This window comes from Callorhinus ursinus, unplaced genomic scaffold (genome assembly GCF_003265705.2).
Source record: "Callorhinus ursinus isolate GAN/ISIS: 27379988/994484 unplaced genomic scaffold, GSC_fseal_2.0 scaffold4, whole genome shotgun sequence".
NCBI classification, from domain to species: Eukaryota; Metazoa; Chordata; class Mammalia; order Carnivora; family Otariidae; genus Callorhinus; species Callorhinus ursinus.
In genome coordinates this window covers 125,319,388-125,341,261 of record NW_027397066.1, presented here as the reverse complement: position 1 = coordinate 125,341,261, position 21,874 = coordinate 125,319,388, and the positions used below count along the sequence as shown (strand labels likewise).

The 21,874-nt window shown below is 36.6% G+C and overlaps 1 protein-coding gene and 1 pseudogene across 3 annotated transcripts in view; both read left to right on the top strand.

The window, feature by feature from the left end:
* Positions 1-21,874, top strand: part of IQCM (IQ motif containing M) — a 434,938-nt gene that overhangs the window by 239,019 nt on the left and 174,045 nt on the right. For all 3 annotated transcript variants that reach the window (XM_073892341.1, XM_073892342.1, XM_073892339.1), the window contains one exon: positions 14,728-14,872. In XM_073892341.1, the coding sequence (XP_073748442.1) occupies positions 14,728-14,872 (145 nt within the window). The remainder of the gene's footprint in view (positions 1-14,727; positions 14,873-21,874) is intronic.
* LOC112826261 (U2 spliceosomal RNA) lies at positions 10,524-10,633 on the top strand (annotated as a pseudogene).

Below are 21,874 nucleotides of genomic sequence, written 5' to 3'. Positions count from 1 at the left end.
GAGTTCTTTACATATTTTGAATGTTAACTCCTTACCTGATATGTCATTTGCAAATAATTTCTGCCATTCATTAGGATTTTCTTTTTCATTTTGTTGATGGTTTCCTTTTGCTGTGCAACAGCTTTTTAGTTCGAGGTAGTCTCATCTGTTTATTTTTGCTCTTGTTGGCCTTGCCTGAGGAGAAATATCTAAAAAAGTACTGCTAAGACCAATGTTCAAGAGCTACCTAAGTTTTCTCCTAGAAGCTTTATATTTTCAGTTCTCATTTAAGCCATTAATACATTTTGAGTTTATTTTTGTTTTTGGTGTAAGAAAGTGAACCAGTTTCATTCTTGTAGCTGTCCAGTTTTAACAACATCATTTATTGAAGAAACTGTCTTTTCATCATTGTATATTCTTACCTCTGTTATCACAGATTACTTGACTTTATAAGTGTGGGGTTTTTTCTGGGCTGTCTATTCTCTTCCATTGATTTATGTGTTTTCATCGCTATAGCTTTGTAGCATAGTTTGACATCCTGGAGCATGAAACTTCCAGCTTTGTTCTTTTTCAAGATTGTTTTGGTTGTTTGGAGTTGTTTTGGTTCCATACAAATTTTAGGATTATTCTAGTTCTGTGAAAAATGCTACTGGTATTTTGATAGGGATTGTAATGGATTTGTACATTACTAAGGGTAGTATGGACATCTTAATAATATTAATTCTTCCAATCCATGAACATAGTATGTTTTTTTCATTTATTCCTGTCATCTTCAGTTTCTTTCATCAGTGTCTTATAGTTTTCAAAGTACAGTTCTTTCATCTCTTTGGTTAAATTTATTTCTAAGTATTTTATTCTTTTGGATGCACTAGTAAATAAGATTGTTTTCTTAATTTCTCTTTCTGATAGCTTGTTATTACCATAAAGAAACATAATATATTTCTATATGTTGATTTTGCAGCCTATAACTTTACTGAATTCATTCATTAAACCTAGTAGTATTTTGGTGGAGTCTATGGGTTTTTTTTATATACAGTATATCATCTGCAAATAGTGATGACTTTACTTCTTCTTTTCCAATTTGGAAGCCTTTTATTTCCTTTTCTTTTTTTCTTAATTGCTGTGTCTAGGACTTCCCATGTAATGTTGAATAAAAGTGGTGAGAGTGGGCATCTTTGTTTTGTTCCTGATCTTAGAGGAAAAGCTTTTAGCTTTTCATTGTTGAGTATGATGTTAGCTCTAAGTTTGTTATATATGACCTTTTTATTAGTTGAGGTGTGGTCCCTCTATACCCATTTTATTGAGAGTTTTTATCAAAAATGAATGTTGAATTCCATCAAATGCTTCTTCTACATCTACTGAAATGATCATATGATTTTTATCCTTCATTTTGTTAATGTGGTGCATCAGGTTGGTTGATTTATGGGCGTTGAAACATTCTTGCATCCCCTGGAATAAATTTCACTTGAGCATGGTATGTGATCATCTTAATGTATTGTTGAATTCAGTTTGCTAATATTTAGTTGTGGATTTTGGTGTCTGTGTTTATCAGGGACACTGGCCAGTGATTTTCTTTTCTTTTCTTTCTTTTTTTTTAATTTAATTTTATTATGTTATGTTAATCACCATACATTACATCATTAGTTTTTGATGTAGTGTTCCATGATTCATTGTTTGCGTATAACACCCAGTGCTCCATTCAATACGTGCCCTCTTTAATACCCATCACCAGGCTAACCCATCCCCCCAACCCCCTCCCCTCTAGAACCCTGTTTGTTTTATTGATATTTATCATCTATTTTTCTACCAACTGGATTCTTTAATATCAGACAACTATATAACAAAACCAGTAAGTAAGTGGGCATATCATATAAATGGTTGATGGATATCTAAAAACTAATTTAAAAAAACTATGTGAAAACAAGCATGAATTTAGAGTCAGAATTCTGAATCTTGGAAAATATTTGTTGAAAAGGTTAAAAATAACATATAAAGTTTCTAACATGGTGCTTAGCACAATGTGCACAAATAAATGATAAACATTTTAATATACTAATGATAATAAAAAAATTGCCATATTCGATTTTCTTTTCTTTCTTTTTTTTTTGTGATGTTCTTCTCTGGCTTTGGTATCAGGGTAGTCCTGGCCTCATAAAATGAGTTTGGAAGTGTTCATTCTTTCAATTTTTTGGAAGAGTTTGAGAAGTATAGGTATTAAATCTGCAATAATGGTAGGGGACTTTAACACCACACTTATGTCAATGGATAAATTATCCATATGGAAACTAATAGTGATACCTCAGCCTTAAATGACAGATTAGATGGTTTGAATAGCTTTATGCAGAACATCCCATCCAAAAGCAGCAAAACATACATTTTTCTTAAGTGCACACACAACATTCTACAGGATAGAGCACATGTTAGGCCACAAAACAAGTCACATTACATTTAAGAAGATTGAAATCATATCAAGCATGACCATTGAATGGTATGACACTAGAAATCAATTACAAGAAGAAAAGTAGAAAAATCACAAATATGTGGAGATTAAACAACAGGCTACTAAACAACCATTGGGCCAACAAAAGAATCAAAGGAGAAATTTTAAAAATACCAAGAGACTAATGGAAATGAAAATGTGATATATCAAAATCTATGGTATGCAGCAAAAGTAATTCTAAGGAGTAATTCATAGTAGTACAGGCCTACCTCAAAAAAAAAAAAAAAACCAAACAAGAAAAATCTCAAACTGTTTAATTTTGCACTTAAAGGAACTAAAAGAAGAAATGAAACCCAAAGTTAGAAGAAGGAAGGAAATAATAAAGATCAGAGCAGAAATAAGTGAAATAGATACTAAAAAGATGGCTGAAGCTCTAGGACAAGTAAGTGTACCTTCTTTACAGGAAGACTGGGGGTGTGTTTCAGTCTGCTGATTGTGGTAGTCTGGGGGTGCCAAGAGCTGTCTTTTTAATTGCAGTACTGTGCAGCCCAGGAACGTCAACCCCCTTGGCCACTAGAGCCAGGCAACCAAGGGGCATCCCCTTGGTTGCCTGGCTCTAGTGGCCAAGGCTCTGACTTTAGTAAAGCAGGTGAAGAGTATAGGGAGCAGGGCACACTCATTGGTTTCAGCAGAGCTGTGGGAAAACGCTTTGGTTGCATGTGCCTGTGGGCTTTAGAGGGGCAGTAGGAGAGTGCTTTGTTTGTGTGTACCTGCTAGGTTTAGCAAGAGACTGGGAGAATGTCATGGTCACTGGCACTTGCTGGCCCCAGCCAGGGAGTGGAGCAGTAAGTACTGCAAACCCCCATGCTCACAAGCTTTAGCAAGGGACTGGGAGAATGTTGTGACTGCTCACACTCATGGGCCCCACCCAGTGCCACCACCGTCCACCCCCACCAGCCTTAGCAAGGCAGCAGGATGGCACTAAATCTGACATACCTGCCTGTGTTAGGTTGGGGGAGAGTGCAAAATGGCATCTGCCAGTGTGTCCATCTCTGAAGAGAGTCCCAGCCATCCCCTGACCCTTGCCTTAAGATTAGCAAGTGAATTCCCTTCACATATAGTCTAGGTGCTTTCCAAACTGTGACTTTTGTACTGGGTCCTGGGATGAGTGAGACTAGGTAAGCCTTTTAAGAGGAGAATCTCAGTTCCCTACAACCCTTTGTGTCTCTTGATGGGTTGGTTTTCCTACCCATCTTGAGATGGTCCTTTTATCCTTTGTTGTAGAGGAACACTTCTGCTAATTTTCTTTTCTTTTTCAGAGGGAATTGTCCACATGTAGCTGTGGTTTGGTGTGTTTGTAGGATAGGTGAGATCAGGATCTTCCTATGCCATCATCTTGGGCCACCCCCTGTACTACCTATATTGATGAACTATTCCATCACCCAGTGTCCAAGCTATACCTGGAGTTTTAGACTCTCAACTGTGACCTTTTAATTACATGTCTCTCATAAGCAACACAAATAAGTGACCTATTTGGGAGTATATATCTTCAAATTTATACCACCACATCGCTTCTTTTTAAAAAATTTTTTTTTATTATTTTATGTTAATCACCATACATTATATCATTAGTTTTTGTTGTAGTGTTCCATGATTCATTGTTTCAGTATAACACCCAGTGCTCCATGCAGAACATGCCCTCTTTAATACCCATCACCAGGCTAACCCATCCCCCCACTCAGTTTGTTTCTCAGAGTCCATAGTCTCTCATGGTTCGTCTCCCCCTCCAATTTCCCCCCTTCATTTTTCCCTTCCTGCTATCATCTTCTTCTTCTTCTTTTTTTTTTTTTTAACATACAATGTATTATTTATTTCAGGGGTACAGGTCTATGATTCAAAGTCTTACACAATTCACAATGCCCACCATAGCACATGCCCTCCCCAATGTCTATCACGCAGCCACCCCATCCCTCCCACCCCCCACCACTCTAGCAACCCTCAGTTTGTTTCCTGAGATTAAGAATTCATCATATCAGTGAGGTTATATGATACATGTCTTTCTCCGATTGACTTATTTCGCTCAGCATAATACCCTCCAGTTCCATCCACGTCGTTACAAATGGCAAGATTTCATTCATTTTGATGGCTGTATTATATTCCACTAGATGGAATAGATGATGGACATCTTCGCTCTTTCCAGAGTTTGGCTATTGTGGACATTGCTGCTATAAACATCGGGGTGCACATACCCCTTCAGATCCCTACGTTTGTATCTTTGGGGTAAATACCCAGTAGTGCAATTGCTGGATCGTATGGTAGCTCTATATTCAACTTTTTGAGGAACCTCCATACTGTTTTCCAGAGTGGCTGCACCAGCTTGCATTCCCACCAACAGTGTAGGAGGGCTCCCCTTTCTCCACATCCCCGCCAACATCTGTCATTTCCTGACTTGTTAAGTTTAGCCATTCTGACTGGTGTGAGGTGGTATCTCATTGAGGTTTTCATTTTTATTTCCCTGATGCCGAGCGATGTTGAACACTTTCCCATGTGTCTGTTGGCCGTTTGGATGTCTTCTTTGGAAAAATGTCTGTTCGTGTCTTCTGCCCATTTCTTGATTGGATCATTTGTTCTTTGGGTGTTGAGTTTAAGAAGTTCTTTATAGATTTTAGATACTAGCCCTTTATCTGATATGTCATCTGCAAATATCTTCTCCCATTGTGTCGGTTCTCTTTTGGTTTTGTTGACTGTTTCTTTTGCTGTGCAAAAGCTTTTTATCTTGATGAAGTCCCAATAGTTCATTTTTGCCCTAGCGTTCCTTGCCTTTGGCGATGTTTCTAGGAAGAAGTTGCTGCGGCCGAGGTTGAAAAGGTTGCTGCCTGTGTTCTCCTTTAGGATGTTGATGGACTCCTGTCTCACATTTAGGTCTTTCAACCATTTGGAGTCTGTTTTTGTGTGTGGTGTAAGGAAATGGTTCAGTTTCATTCTTCTGCATGTGGCTGTCCAATTTTCCCAACACCATTTGTTGAAGAGACTGTCTTTGTTCCATTGGACATTCTTTCCTGCTTTGTCAAAGATGAGTTGACCATAGAGTTGAGGGTCCATTTCTGGGCTCTCGATTCTGTTCCATTGATCTATGTGTCTGTTTTTGTGCCAGTACCATACTGTCTTGATGATGACAGCTTTGGAATAGAGCTGGAAGTCTGGAATTGTGATGCCGCCAGCTTTGCTTTTCTTTTTCCACATTCCTCTGGCTATTTGGGGTCTTTTCTGGTTCCATACAAATTTTAGGATTATTTGTTCCATTTCTTTGAAAAAAGTGGATGGTATTTTGATAGGGATTGCATTGAATGTGTAGATTGCTCTAGGTAGCATTGACATCTCCACAATATTGGTTCTTCCAATCCATGAGCATGGAACGTTTTTTCCATCTCTTTGTGTCTTCCTCAATTTCTTTCATGAGTATTTTATAGTTTTCTGAGTACAGATCCTTTGCCTCTTTGGTTAGATTTATTCCTAGGTATCTTATGGTTTTGGGTGCAATTGTAAATGGGATCGACTCCTTAATTTCTCTTTCTTCTGTCTTGTTGTTGGTGTATAGGAATGCCACTGATTTCTGTGCATTGATTTTATATCCTGCCACTTTACTGGATTCCTGTATGAGTTCTAGCAGTTTTGGGGTGGAGTCTTTTGGGTTTTCCACATAAAGTATCATATCATCTGCAAAGGGTGAGAGTTTTGACTTCTTCTTTGCTGATTTAGAAGCTTTGATTTCTTTTTGTTGTCTGATTGCTGTGGCTAGGACTTCTACTACTATGTTGAATAGCAGTGGTGATAGTGGACATCCCTGCCATGTTCCTGACCTTAGGGGGAAAGCTCTCAGCTTTTCCCCATTGAGAATGATATTCGCTGTGGGTTTTTCAAAGATGGCTTTTCTGATATTGAGGTTTGTACCCTCTATCCCTATACTCTGAAGAGTTTTTATCAAGAAAGATGCTGTACTTTGTCACATGCTTTTTCTGCATCTATTGAGAGGATCCTATGGTTCTTGTTTTTTCTTTTATTAATGTATGGTATCACATTGATTGATTTGTGGTTGTTGAACCAACCTTGCAGCCCAGGAATAAATCCCACTTGGTCATGGTGAATAATCCTTTTAATGTACGGTTGGATCCTATTGGCTAGTATTTTGGTGAGAATTTTTGCATCCTGGATGTATATATGTAAGTATATAATAGAGAATATATATTATATATCATATGTATACACATATATATGATTATGCATTTATATTATGATTTAATTTAATTATGGCATTTTCTGCTATTGAAGAGTCATCCATCACCTCTGGGAGAAAAATGAGCCTAGTAAACTTAAAGAGCAAGAATGGGTCCAAGATCATGGTGAAAAGGAGATACTGACAAGGAAAATGTTGAATTTCTATGTAGAGGTAGAATTTGAAATGAAAAGAATGGGATGCACGTTTAAAGAGTTGGAGCCAATATAAACTAGATTGTTGACTTTGATTTGGTTATAAAATTTGTTATGATCATTGATTTCCTTTTTATTCTATCACTGGTATGGGACTTTGTATGTTGATGGCTGCTCTGTTTGTATGGTTAATGTTGTCTTACGTGTTGTTGGACAGCTAGTTCAGCAGGCCTGTAATGCATACATTGTCAGGTTCCAGGACTGTGCCTATGTGCAAAGTTGTTGTTGGGGGAATTCTTGATAGATTTTCTGCTCTAGAGGCTGCATGGCAAATCACTGGATAATTGTCAGCACCATGGCAATCCCTCTGCTAGAAAACTCCCATAGTCATATTGTTTGGCTGCCACTTCAGAGCTTGTAGTTGTGGACAGTGTCTACTAGAATGTCACTTTGAATTACCTCAAGAGACTGTACAATTTCCATCATTTCCTGTGAAATACTCCCGTTTGGGTTTATTTCGAAATAATGGAGCAATACTGAACTATCATATCAGTCGTAAGGGTACCACAGAGATCGCTGCGTTTAACTATAAGCATCATTTATTTCCACCATTTGAAGTGTCCTTTTCCTTTTAAAAACTCTGTGTTGTTCATTTGTATGTGTTTTGGAATAAGTAATAGTGATCTAAAAAACCCCAGTAAAGGTTCAAAAACAATATTTTTTTCTCAATGTGATGCCTCTAAGATTTTACTTAATTTCAATATTTTTCTCTGAATATTCACAATTTAAATTTTTAAATTTCAGTCTTAAATTGATATATTCATTTGATATTTGCCCCAAATACTGAAACTCTAGGGCATTTGAATAGCTCATGGTTCCAATAAGAAAGTGTTCAAAATTTTTTTGAATAAATATTTGTTGAATAAATATACTTGGAATAGTTCTGGAAAAATCTGAGTTTTAGGTTACCATAACAGTATCCCATGCATAGGCCAGTGGTCTTTAACATTTTGGTCACAGAATCCTTTGAAAATTTGATAAAGTATGGATTTCCTCTCATTATCTAAGAAAATCCTGAAGCCCATCCATGGTCCCCATGGTACAGTTGACATTGAACAGAAAAGTTAAAAATTTTTTTGATAACAGTTACTATGTATTGGATCCAGTTTCTTGCCTGGTGTGTGATCTCATAGAGCATATAATCTGAAGAGGCATGCAGATAACTAAAAGAAGTCTTAGGTACTATTGGAGAACTTCGACCATTTAATCCAAAAGGCGGTGTCTGGTGTGGGTGTTGGATAGTGCCAATACGTTGAGATCCAGAAAATGAGGGGTAGTTATATTCTGTCAGGTAGACCGGTAGGCTGAGAGAGTTGTAGGCACAGTGAAAGACAATCAGTGACCGTAGGTGAGCTAGAACATTGAGGGGCTGAGAGTTGGTTGGGAGGATAGTGGCAGTAGAGGAAGCTGAGATAGCAGTCTGATTCAGCATGTTCCTAAAAGCCATGCTAAGGAGTTTATGCTTTTACTTAGTATATGGGAATGGATGACTTTAAAGCAGATCAGTGACATTAATAGATTTGCCTTTTAGAAAAATTACTGACTCTGGGCAATAAATTGGGGGAAGAAGGTGAGAGAATTAGAGGGAGGACAACTAGTATGCTTTTTCAATAATTTGGTGTGTGATAATGGTGGCATGGGTTAGGGCTGGAGAAATGGAGCAGACGTAGGACATTGGGTTTGAATGGATTTGAAGATAAGGGAGAGGGAGGAGTTCAAGAACAGTTTCTCAGTTTTTGCGCATTTTGTCTTGGGCAACCTGGTGGGTGGTTGTGAAATACAGAATTTAAGAGGAAGAGCCAGTAGGAGAGGAGAGGAAAGAAAAAGAGATAGAGTCCAGTTTTCAACACTGACTGTGAACTACCCATGGTAAATCTTTGAGATGTCTGGGAGGCAGCTGAATGTATGGGTCTAAAACTCAGAAGGAAGATTGGGCTATAAGGAAACATTTAGACTTCATCAATCTTCTTCATCTTAAATTCTTTTCTACCTTAACATACTTGAGGAAGACAATAAAATCTTCCCACTCATGAAAGTAGCCCCATTTAGCAGTGATTCTCACGTTACCTCTGAGAAAGCTCTTTACTCAGGTGACAGGATGGCTCTCTTCATTCAGGTCTGTGCTCATTGTTAATTATAAAAAAGCCTGCTCAATACTACCTTATAAAAAGTTATATCCAGTCTGGTCACTCCCTATTCTGTTTAAAAGACTTCAGACCATTTACTGCCACCCAACATATAGATATTTGTTTATTGGATTATTGTTCCTTCCATTACAATGTAACTCCCTGAGACAAGAATTTTGCCTTTTCTGTTCATTAATCTATTCACAAAGTCTAGAATAATTCCTGCTACATATTACGTTCCTAATTAATTAACTAAGTTATGTAAATTAAGTATACAAGTTAAAATAAATAAAATTTTCAACATGATGGAAGATGTATAATAGCATATTTGGATCAGAGGATGTGAAATTTGAAAAAATTTTTCCTAAATATTTTGATTCGGCTCCCTGACCAAGGATGGCTTCCTATACTCTGCCCCTGTCTGTAGATTTGAGATCATTATTAGTGATACTAACTGGAGCCATGGGAGTATTGTATTAAGAAAGAAGGTGGAGTCAGTAATCTCCAATGCTGCTAGGAATGAAGTTAAGACAGAATTTTCTGTCTTTACAACAGTTAGTTCATGGATGACCTTGACAAGTTTCAGTGGAGTGATGTGTGGAAAGCAAAGAAGTGAAAACATCTAGAATAGATAAATATGAGACACTGTGGGCTTTAGGGCAGGATAGTTTACAATGGAAAAGTACATTTAAATGTTTATTGCAAAAATGAATAAGAGGGGAAGGTTGATGATATAAGAGAGATGAGAATAATCCATATTAGAAGGTTAAGAATATTGGAGGGAGTGTGTTTATAAGACACCTAAGGCTAATCCTGTCTTTACAACAGTTAGTTCATGGATGACCTTGATTAGCCTTAGGTAAGAGAGAACTATTTCTCTGTTGTAGGACCAAAGGATGTTGCTAAGTGTTTAGATTTGGTGATAGGAAGTTGAAATAACAATAATCTAATGCTTTCCCCTTGGTGAAGTAGGGAGCAAGGTCATTTGCTGAGAGTGAGCATTTAGAAGGTGAGTTTGAATGCTACTTAAATTTGCAGAGATGCATGGGAGTAAGACAAGATTCCGTGATACTGCTGACCAAGAATGTGTACTCACAGTCTTTATACTAAGCAATTAGAGGTAGAAAAATTAAGCATGTGCTTCAGGTATATTATAATCATTCTGACCAAGATCAAAGTGAGTGGCAGCTGACACAGAAAAGAGGCCTGAAGAGAGAAGAACCCAACCCAGGAGAGAAACATTTGCTTTAGCCACATGTGTGTGTCTAAGGGCTTCACTAATTCTTTAGTGGGTGGGGAAGTGAGGCTTGTGTACTTGTTAAGTATGTTTATGTATGTGTGTGTAAGATAACAATTCAGAATATTCAATCCTTATTTCATTGGGTTTTAGTTTAGGTTTAAAAGCCTAAACTAGGTTTTAGAAACCCAGTTTTAGGTTTAAAAACCTTTTCCTGCTTTAATAAGGTTTTTTGTATAAAGACCCTTTTTGGATAGCTTCTTGGCCATTTGGCTAAGATCAAGTGTAGTATCTTTTCTTATCAGTTTGAAGACCCTTTTGGATAATGTCATATGTAAGTGTTTAGACAAGGTTAGACTCAATTAATATATGTGGGCAAGTTATCTGCTTATATGTCTAAACATCATTTTTAAAAAGTTAAAAAGTCAAACTGTAGTAAAACATTTGATATTGCCCCAGTGTTAAAAAAAAAAAACTCAACATGTAAAGATCTATTATAAACTGATAAGAAACACACTACAATAATAAGAGAAGAAATAGGTAGAAGACATGAACTAGTACTTTACTGTAGAAGAAGCATAAATGGCAAATAAATAGGAAAAGAGAGCACTCTACCTTGTAATAAAGAAATTAAGCCCCACTAAGTGTCATAAGGTAGTGGAATTCTCCAAACAAGGAATCCATTCATTACTTTTTTGAAACAAGACATGACCATATCAAACAAAAGGCAGGCTAAAAATGCATACTAGAAACATTTTTAAACATTGATGTGTACTAAGTATGATACATTTACCCTTTAAATCAACATGGATTGGAAAATTATAATTACTAATTTGCAGTGAGTCTTTTATATTCCAATACTGTTTTTGTAAACATCAGTTTGTACATTTTTCTAATTCTGTCCTCAGAAATGTTTAGAAATATGATGAAAGATTTACATACGTAGATGTACATAGCACCATAATGGAGGCATATTTCCATGAAGAAGACTAGCAGAGAGGCACGCTGTCGGAAGAACCATGCAGATGGACCCTTATAGTTTTCTCCTGCTCAACTTCTTAAACATGAAAACCTAGATAACCTTCTGAAAGCCTCAGATCTGAGAAGGAGGCCCTCACAAGACAGGCTGTGTTCCCAAAAGAGGATTTATTAAATTTGAAGGGAAAGACACTGCAGCTGAGTTTGATGGCTGCCTAATGCCCTGTTCTCTTAGCAAATGTCATCATCCATTTCAGAAAGGCACTCCAACCAGGGCCCTTTTGACTCTTGTTCTAAGGGCACAGTGAGAACATTGCTCGATTCTTAATTATAAGTAAAAGAAACCTACTAAGAGATTTAAGCAGAAAGATATTGAGTAGAATATTGGGCAGAGGTCTGGAGAACTAAGTTCTGAAATGTGAAAGTATGATGAAGGCTAGATAGCTCTCAGGCCTCCAACCACATCCTACATAGAAAGAGTCTAATGCAGATACTGAATCCTGGGTATTCCTGCCTCCACGAGTGCTGCCCTTGAAAAATGGATATTGCTACCACAGTTACTGTACCACACAAATAGATTTACCACTGTTTGTCTTCAAAGCATTACTAGTTTCAATTAAAAAGTCTGGTGCTGATTTAGATAATGAACACAGCTTCAACAGAGGAAACTTGGGTCATTAGTATCTGATGTGTGGCTTCAAATTGTGGGAGGTTTGTTCTGCCTCCCACTAAAATTCATATGTTAGGGAATGATCTACCAGTGTTACCAGTGTGACCAATTCATTATTTTTTCTAAAAGCGACAAGAGCCTATTGACTAGAAGGCAGATTAAAAACAAACATTGAGAAATGTTATTAAATGTTGAAGGAAATGTATTAGGAAAGAAATCAAAACAAACAAATGGTGTTGGGAATATTGGACAGCCACATGCAGAAGAATGAAACTGGACCATTTCCTTACACCACACACAAAAATAGACTCAAAATGGTTGAAAGACCTAAATGTGAGACAGGAATCCATCAACATCCTAAAGGAGAACACAGGCAGCAACCTCTTCAACCTCAGCCGCAGCAACTTCTTCCTAGAAACATCACCAAAGGCACGGGAAGCAAGGGCAAAAATGAACTATTGGGACTTCATCAAGATAAAAAGCTTTTGCACAGCAAAAGAAACAGTCAACAAAACCAAAAGACAACCGACAGAATGGGAGAAGGTATTTGCAGATGACATATCAGATAAAGGGCTAGTATCCAAAATCTATAAAGAACTTATTAAACTCAACACCCAAAGAACAATGATCCAATCAAGAAATGGACAGAAGACATGAACAGACATTTTTCCAAAGAAGACATCCAAATGGCCAACAGACACATGAAAAAGTGCTCAGCATCGCTCAGCATCAGGGAAATCCAAGTCAAAACCTCAATGAGATACCACCTCATACCAGTCAGAATGGCTAAACTTAACAAGTCAGGAAACGACAGATGTTGGCGGGGATGTGGAGAAAGGGGCTCTTACGCTGTTGGTGGGAATGTAAGCTGGTGCAGCCACTCTGGAAAACAGTATGGAGTTTCTTCAAAAAGTTGAAAATAGAGCTACCATACGACCCAGCAATTGCACTACAGGGTATTTACCCCAAAGATACAAATGTAGGGATCTGAAGGGGTATGTGCACCCCGATGTTTATAGCAGCAATGTCCACAATAGCCAAACTATGGAAAGAGTGAAGATGTCTATCGACAGATGAATGGATAAAGAAGAAGTGGTATATTCATATAATGGGATATTATGCAGCCATCAAAAGGAATGAAATCTTGCCATTTGCAACAATGTGGATGGAACTGGAGGGTATTATACTGAGCGAAATAAGTCAATCAGAGAAAGACATGTATCATATGACCTCACTGAGATGAGGAATTCTTAATCTCAGGAAACAAACTGAGGGTTGCTAGAGTGGTGGGGGGTGGGAGGGATGGGGTGGCTGGGTGATAGACATTGGGGAGGGTATGTGCTATGGTGAGCACTGTGAATTGTGCAAGACTGTTGAATCACAGACCTGTACCTCTGAAACGAATAATACATTATATGTTAAAAAAAAAAAAGAAGATAGCAGGAAGGGAAGAATGAAGGGGGGGGAATCACAGGGGGAGACAAACCATGAAAGACTGTGGACTCTGAGAAACAAACAGGGTTCTAGAGGGGAGGGGTTGGGGGATGGATTAGCCTGGTGATAGGTATTAAAGAGGGCACATACTGCATGGAGCACTGAGTGTTATACGCAAACAATGAATCATGGAACACTACATCAAAAACTAATGATGTAATGTATGGTGACTAACATAACATAATAATAAAAAAATTCATAGAATGAATGAAAAACACTAAATTTAAATAAATTAAGAGGAATATAATGTATAATTAAAAGTGTGTGCCCTGGAGTGTCCCTGTTTTAGTTTCAAAACCAATTCTGCAACTTGCTAACTTACTAGCTACTGCAACTAACCACCCAATAACTGGGAAAGTTATTTAAAGATTTTTTGCCTCAGTTTTTTCACTTGTAAAATGGTACACAAAGCACATCAAAAGAAAGATGACGCAGAGAAAAATTCATGGACTTAAATACATTCTTAAAAAAATAATGAAAATAGATGAATTAAGTCTTTAAAAAGTCAAGAACAGGAACACAATCCTTTAAAAAGGAATTAATGATGATAAGTAGAGAAATTAATGAGCTAGTAAATGTAAAATGTAAAAATAATTGAATTGGTAAATAAAATGGAAATGTTTATTTAGAAAAGAAAAAACACTTGAAATAGATTAATTTTTACACTTTAATTTTTAAAGCCTATTGTAATAGAATGTAGAAAATCTATATACACACACACATATCTATATACACACACACATATATATATAAATATAGTCAGTTAAAAGGCAAACTGATAAAATAAAGTTTGTAAATATGCTGAAAAGGATTAATTTAACAGAGTTTTAGAAATCAGCTTGAAAAAACATGTGAAGTCCAGTAAAAAATAAGTAAAAGACAATTTTCAAAAGAAAGAAAATAAATAAGGATTTGAGCACCCCTAGTGAATAGCTTAGGCAATAATCACCATTACAGAATAATGCCTTAATAAAACTTTTTTTTTTCTGGCCAAGTGGGTTACATACCTATTATAGAAATCTAGATGCCAACCTAGGAAGCTTCCATGAAAATATCCATCATTGAAAACTCTGCTATGGAAATTATGGGTATCTGATGACAAAGCTTCTCATACTGAGGCTCTCTGAACTTCAAGGAGATTACCTTATTCTACAGTGCATGTGTTTAGCCAACCTATGCAATAAACATTAATAAATACATCCATAATTTAAGAAACTGAGTGAAATAGATGGAATGAAAGGGCAAAATCAGATTAAATATATATAGAAGAAATATGTAAATATGGGGCTTTACTGTCTATATTTCTGTTTTATAGGCTTTGTCTCATGGACCAAATTTGAGAGCAGTTATAAACATGTATTGTAGACAGATCCATCGTGTTAAATATCGACTTGGTCTTTGGAGGACAAGACAAATTATAAACTTTGTAGAACTAGAGGAATGGATGGACAGAAAAAAGTGTAAGTGATACCATCATTTCTGGTTTGATTTTAAATTTGGAAGTGATTTAACCATTGGAATTTTATATATAATTTACATGCGATTACCCCTAGACTCCACAGGTAAATCTATTTTATATTGCTGAAACCTATTTGCATTTAATTTATTTAAAAAAAATTTTTAAAAAGTTTTATTTAAATTCCAGTTAGTTAACATACAGTATAATATTAGTTTCAGGTGTACAATATGGTGATTCAATACTTCCATACAACATTCGGTGGCTATTTGCATTTTGAAGTGATGTATATTTGATTTAATTTATTAGAATCCTGTGTTTATAAGCAAGAGAAAACCCATTCTAGTTAACCAAAGCAAAAAGGAAATTTAAAAGAAAAATATAGGAAAAGTAGCTAAAGAATCAGATTTCACACAGAACTCAAAACAGAGCTACTTCAGGGTGCCTGGGTGGCTCAGTTGGTTAAGCATATGCCTTCTGCCCAGGTCATGATCCTAGGGTCCTGGGATCGAGCCCCACATCCAGCTCTCTGCTCAGTGGGGAGTCTGCTTCTCCCTCCCTCTGCCCCTCCCCCCTGCTCATGCTCTCTCTCTCTCTCATGCTCTTTCTCTCTCAAATGAATAAATAAATAAAATCTTAAAACAAAACAAAAACCCAAAACAAAAAACAAAAAACAGTGCTATTTCAGAGATTTAGAGATCAAAAAAGAAAAATCTCTTTTTGCCTTTGAGAGATAGATAAGCTGTTATCACTTTAAGACTTTTTTGTTTCTATGCTTTAAATTCAAATTCCAAGGAGAGAGCACCTGATTGGTTTAATTTGAATCATGAGTCCAACACTCTGCCATGGGAGGACAGAGAACTTTGCCTGAGAGTTGAACAGAAGCTCTATCCATTGGAGGAGGAATAGCTCCCCAAAGGAAAACTGCATATTGCTAACATAAGAATAGCTAATGGACACCTAGCAGACTAAATAGAAATCCATTATGTATGTGTTGCTTGTTAGTGTTGAAATTCTGTTCACAGAACAATTTCCCTAATATATATCTTAGCTTTCAGAGAGCCTGATTCCTATCATATTTAATTCAATTATATTCCTATTATATTCCTATTAAATTTAATGAATTTATATTGTTTAGGATTAGGATGGAGATTATAGCTAGTGTCTTGATTAAAAAAATAATAAATGAGGACTTCTTGTTTCTGGTTCCACATGTAAGGAGCTTGGAAATCTCCACTCCATCTTTTAAAAAAATTTTTTTATTGTTATGTTAATCACCATACATTACATCATTAGTTTTTGATGTAGTGTTCCATGATTCATTGTTTGTGCAAAACACCCAGTGCTCCACGCAGAACGTGCCCTCTTTAATACCCATCACCAGGCTAACCCATACCCCCATCTGCCTCCCCTCTAGAACCCTCAGTTTGTTTTTCAGAGTCCATCGTCTCTCATGGTTGGTCTCCCCCTCCGATTTCCCCCCCTTCATTTTTCCCCTCCTGCTATCTTCCTTTTTTTTTCTTAACATATATTGCATTATTTGCTTCAGAGGTACAGATCTGTGATTCAACAGTCTTGCATAATTCACAGCACTCGCCATAGCACATACCCTCCCCAATGTCTATCACCCAGCCACCCCATTCCTCCCACCCCCCCACCCTCCACCCACCCTCACCTTGTTTCCTGAGATTAAGAATTCCTCATATCAGTGAGGTCACATGATACATGTCTTTCTCTGATTGACTTATTTCACTCAGCATAACACCCTCCAGTTCCATCCACATCGTTGCAAATGGCAAGATCTCATTCCTTTGGATGGCTGCATAATATTCCATTGTGTATATATACCACATCTTCTTTATCCATTCATCTGTCAATGGACATCTTGGCTCTTTCCACAGTTTGGCTATTGTGGACATTGTTGCTATAAACATCGGAGTGCACATACCCCTTCGGATCCCTACATTTGTATCTTTGTGGTAAATACCCAGTAGTGCAATTGCTGGATCCTATGGTAGCTCTATTTTCAACTGTTTGAGGAACCTCCATACTGTTTTCCAGAGTGGTTGCACCAACTTGCATTCCCACCAACAGTGTAGGAGGGTTCCCCTTTCTCCACATCCCCGCCAACATCTGTCGTTTCCTGACTTGTTAATTTTAGCCATTCTGACTGGTGTGAGGTGGTATCTTATTGAGGTTTTGATTTTCTCCCCTCCATCTTAACAATAAGTAAAAAAGCTGAACAGACTAAAAATTTTACAGTTTTTCATGGGTCGATAAGAGAAGAGAAGCCACAGGGCAAAAAACTGCCCCCAAGATTAAAGAGACAGTCACACAAATACAGGGAGTTGCAGCTTCCCAGAGCAGAGACTCATGAGTAGAAATGGGTGTGGGAGGAAACAAGTGTTGGCAAGGATGTGGAGAAAAAGGAACTCTCATGCACTATTGTTGGGAATGCAAACTGGTGCAGCTGCTGTGGAAAACAACATGGAGGTGCCTCAGAAAATTAAAAATTGAACTATCCTACAATCCAGTAATCACACTACTGGGTATTTACCCAAAGAATATGAAAACACTAATTCAAAAATATATATGCATCCATATACTTATTGTAGCATTATTTACAATAGCCAAATTATGGAAGCAATGCAAGTGACCATTGATAAATGAATGGATAAAGAAGAAGTGGTATATATACACTGTGGAATATTACTCAGCCATAAAAAAGGAATGGAATCATGCCATTTGCAACAACATGGTTGGATTTAGAGTAAATGCCAAGTAAATAAGTCAGTCAAAGAAAGAAAAATACCATATGATTTTACTCATACGTGGAATTTAATAAAACAAATAAATAAAGAAAAAAGAGAAAAACCAAAACCAAACTATTTAGAGAACAAACTGGTGGTTACCAGAGGGGAAGTGGGTGGGGGGATGGGTGAAATAGGTGAAAAGGATCAAGAGTACACTTATCACGATGAGTACTGAGTAATGTAGAGAATTGTTGAATCACTATATTGTACATCTGAAACAAATGTAACACTGTATGTTAACTATACTGGAATTAAAATAAAAAAAAAAAAGAAATTGATGTGAGAACCAGTGCCAGGCAGGAAAATTGAACTGTCATTGACAATAGCTAGAAGCTCAGTGTGAACAATTCAGAGAGTTAAAAACTCCAGGAAGACTCAGTCATAAGACCACCACAGTATGGTGATATTTACTTCCAGGAGCTTGACCATATTCCCACAGTAAATGTCAGAGAAAGGGAACCATTTTGAAATTTTCCAGAGCACACTCTTCTTAAGAAGGCCTACCTTAAGGGGAAATTAGTCAACCAGAGTCTAGCCTACTGGGTTTTTTTCAGAACTTAACTGACTTGGTGAAGAGAAATACACAATTTCAGTCCACTTTGGCTATCCTGTCCCACCTATAGGGGGAAAGAAAACACCGAGAAACACTTGTATAGTTCACAGTTCAGAGACACAGCACAGGGTCACTAAGAGACTACATCCTAATCATAGGTCTATAGAACAGTTCCTCCTATACCTTATTACCACATTACTAAAGGTCCCTTTACAACAGTCCCTTTTGCCTGTTATCATGTCTGGCTATCAAGAAAAAATTGTAAAGTGTACAAAAAGGCAAAAAGCACAGTTTGAATAGACAAAGCAAACATCAGAACCGGACATGGCGGGGATGTTGGAATTATCAGACCAGAGCTTTAAAACCACTATGATTAATACACTACAGGCTCTAAAGGATAAAGTAGACAGCATGCGAAAACAAGTGGGTGATGTAAGCAGAGAGATGGAAATCCTAAGAAAGAACCAAAAAGAATGTTAGAGATAACACTGTAATAGAAATGAGGAATGCCTTTGATGCGCTTATTAGTAAATTGGACATGACTGAGGAAAGACTGTCTGAGCTAGAGGATAAATCAGTAGAATCCATGAAAACCAAAAAGCTAAGAGAACAAACACTGAAAAAAAAAAACACAAAACCTGAACAATATATCCAGGGGCTATGGGACAACTACAAAAAGAATAATATAAGGATAATGGAAATACCAGAAGGAGAAGAAAGAGAAAATAACAGAACAAATATCTAAAACGATAATGAGGGAGAATTTCCCCAAATTATTCTTGGACACTGAACCACAGATTCAAGAATCTCAGAGAACACCAAGCAGAATAAATTCTTAAAACTACACATTTTGGTGTAGACATTATCATCTTCAAACTACAGAAAATCAAAGATAAAAAAAAAAATCCTGAAAGAAACCAGATGGAAAAACACCTTGCCTATAAAGGAAGAAAGATAAGAATTATATGCAATCTATTAGAAACCATACAAGCAAGAAGAAGGGAGTGAAATATTTAAAGTGGTGGGAGAAAAAAAAAACTGCCTAAGAAGAAAAGAACAAGGACACACATTACTAATATCAGAAAAAGGGGATACTTCTATAGATACTTTGGACATTAAAAGGAAAATAAAGGAATACTATGAACAACTCTACGCTCACAAATTTAATATACTAGATGAAGTGGACCAATTCCTTGAAAGACACAATCTGCTAAAACTCAAACAAGAAGAAAGAGACAGTCTGAATAGGCCTATGTCTATTAAAGAAATTGAGTTGATAATTAATAACCTTCCAAAATAGAAAGCACCAGGCCCAGATGGCTCCACTGGTGAATTCTACCAAACATTTAAGGAAGAAATTATACCAATTCTTTATAATCTTTTAAAAATTTATTTATTTATTTATTTATTTATTTATTTATTTATTTGAGAGAGAGAGAAAACATGAGCAGGAGGGGAGGGGCAGAGAGAGAATCTTAGCAGGCTCCATGCCCAATGTGGAGCCCGACATAGGACCCTGTCTCATGACCCTGAGATCATGACCTCAGCCAAATTCAAGAGTTGGACGCTTAACTGACTGAATCACCCAGGTTCCCCAATTCCTTATAATCTTTTTCAGTGGTTAGAAGCAGAGGGAATACTTCCTAACTCATCCTATCGGGCTAGCATAGACCTAACACCAAAAATAGACAAAGATAAGAAAACTACAGACCAAAATCTCTCTAAATATAGATGCAAATCCTCAATAAAATAGTAGCAAATCAAATCCAAAAAAGTATAAAAAGTATTATATACCACCACCAAATGGAATTTATCCCAGGTATGCAAGGCTGGCTCAGGATTTGAAAATCAATTAATGTAATCCATCATATCAACAGGCTAAAAATGAAAAACCACATGGTCATATCAATAAGAACAGAAAAAGCATTTGACAAAATCCAATATCCATTTGTAATATAAAATCTCAGTAAACTAGGGATGGAGAAGAACTTTCTCAACTTAATAGACTATCTACAACAACCCTACAGCTAATATCATGCTTGATGATAAGTAATTTTAAACTTCCCCACTAAGATCAGGTACAAGGATGTCTTCTCTCACTACTCCTTTCCACACCATACTAGAAGTCCTTGATAATGCAATAAGATAATAAAAGGACATAAAAGGCATACAGATTGGGAAGGAAGAAATAAAACTATCTTTGTTCATATGATTGTTATGTGTGGAAAACCTGAAAGAATTGACTAAACCTCCTGGAACTAATAAGTGAATTACAGCAACATGGCAGGATACAAGATTAATATCCCAAAGTTAATTGTTTACTTTTATTCCAACAATGAACAAATGGACTTTGAAATTAAACAATAACACTTACATTAACACCCCAAAATGAAATATTTAGGTATAAATGTAACAAAATATGTACAAGGTCTCTATGAGGAAAACTCCAAAACTCTGATAAGCAAAATCAAAGAACTGAATAAATGGATAGATATTCCATGTTCATGGGTAGGAAGACTCAATATTGTCAGAAAGTCAGTTCTTCTTAATTTGATTTATAGATTTAGTGAAATCCCATTCAGAATCCCAGCAAGTTACTTTGTGGATTTTGACAAACTGATTCTGAAGTTTATATGGAGAGGCAAAAGTCAAGAATAGCCAACACAATATTGAAGGAGAAGAACAAAGTTGGAGGACTGATGCTACCCAGCTTCAAGACCTACTATAAAGCTATAATTTTCAAAACAGTGTGGTATTGGTGAAAGAATAGACAATAGATCAGTGGAACAGAATAGAGAGCCCAGAAACAGGCCCCCATAAATATAGCCAAGCGGTCTTTGACAAATGAGCAAAAGAAACACAATAGAGCAAAGATAGTCTTTTCAAAAATGGTGCTGGAACAACTGGCTATCCACATGCAAAAAAAAAAAAATCTAAACACAGACCTTCATTCTTTACAAAAATTAACTCAAAATGGGTCATAGACCTAAGTGCAAAAAAATGAAACTTCTGGAATGTAACATAGGAGAAAACATAGATGATCTTGGATATGGTGCCTTTTTAGATACAACACTAAAGACATGATCCATTAAATAAATGATCGAAGATCTGGATTACATTAAAATTAAAAACTTCTACTTTGCAAAAGATAACGTTAAGAGAATGAGAATACAAGGCACATGCTGGGAAAAATATTTGCAAAAGATGCATCTGATAAGGACTGCTATTGAACGTATACAAAGAACAACTCAGGAATAATAAAATAAACAACTTGAATAAAATTGAGCCTAAGACCTCACCAAAGAAGATATACAGATGATAAGCATTTGGAATGTTCAATATCATTGTTATTAGGGAAATGCAAATTAAAACAGCAAGATATACTACACGCCTATTAGAATGGCTAAACTCCAGAACACTGTCAATATCATATACTGCTAAGGATGTGGAGCAACAGGAACTATTATTCATTATTAATGAGAATGCCAATGATACAGCCATTTTGGAAAACATTGTGGTGGTTTCTTATAAAACTAAACATACTGTTACCATATGATCCAGCAATCATGCTCCTTGGTGTTTACGCACAGGCATCGAAAACTTATAGGCACACAAAACCTACACATGGATGTCTGTATCT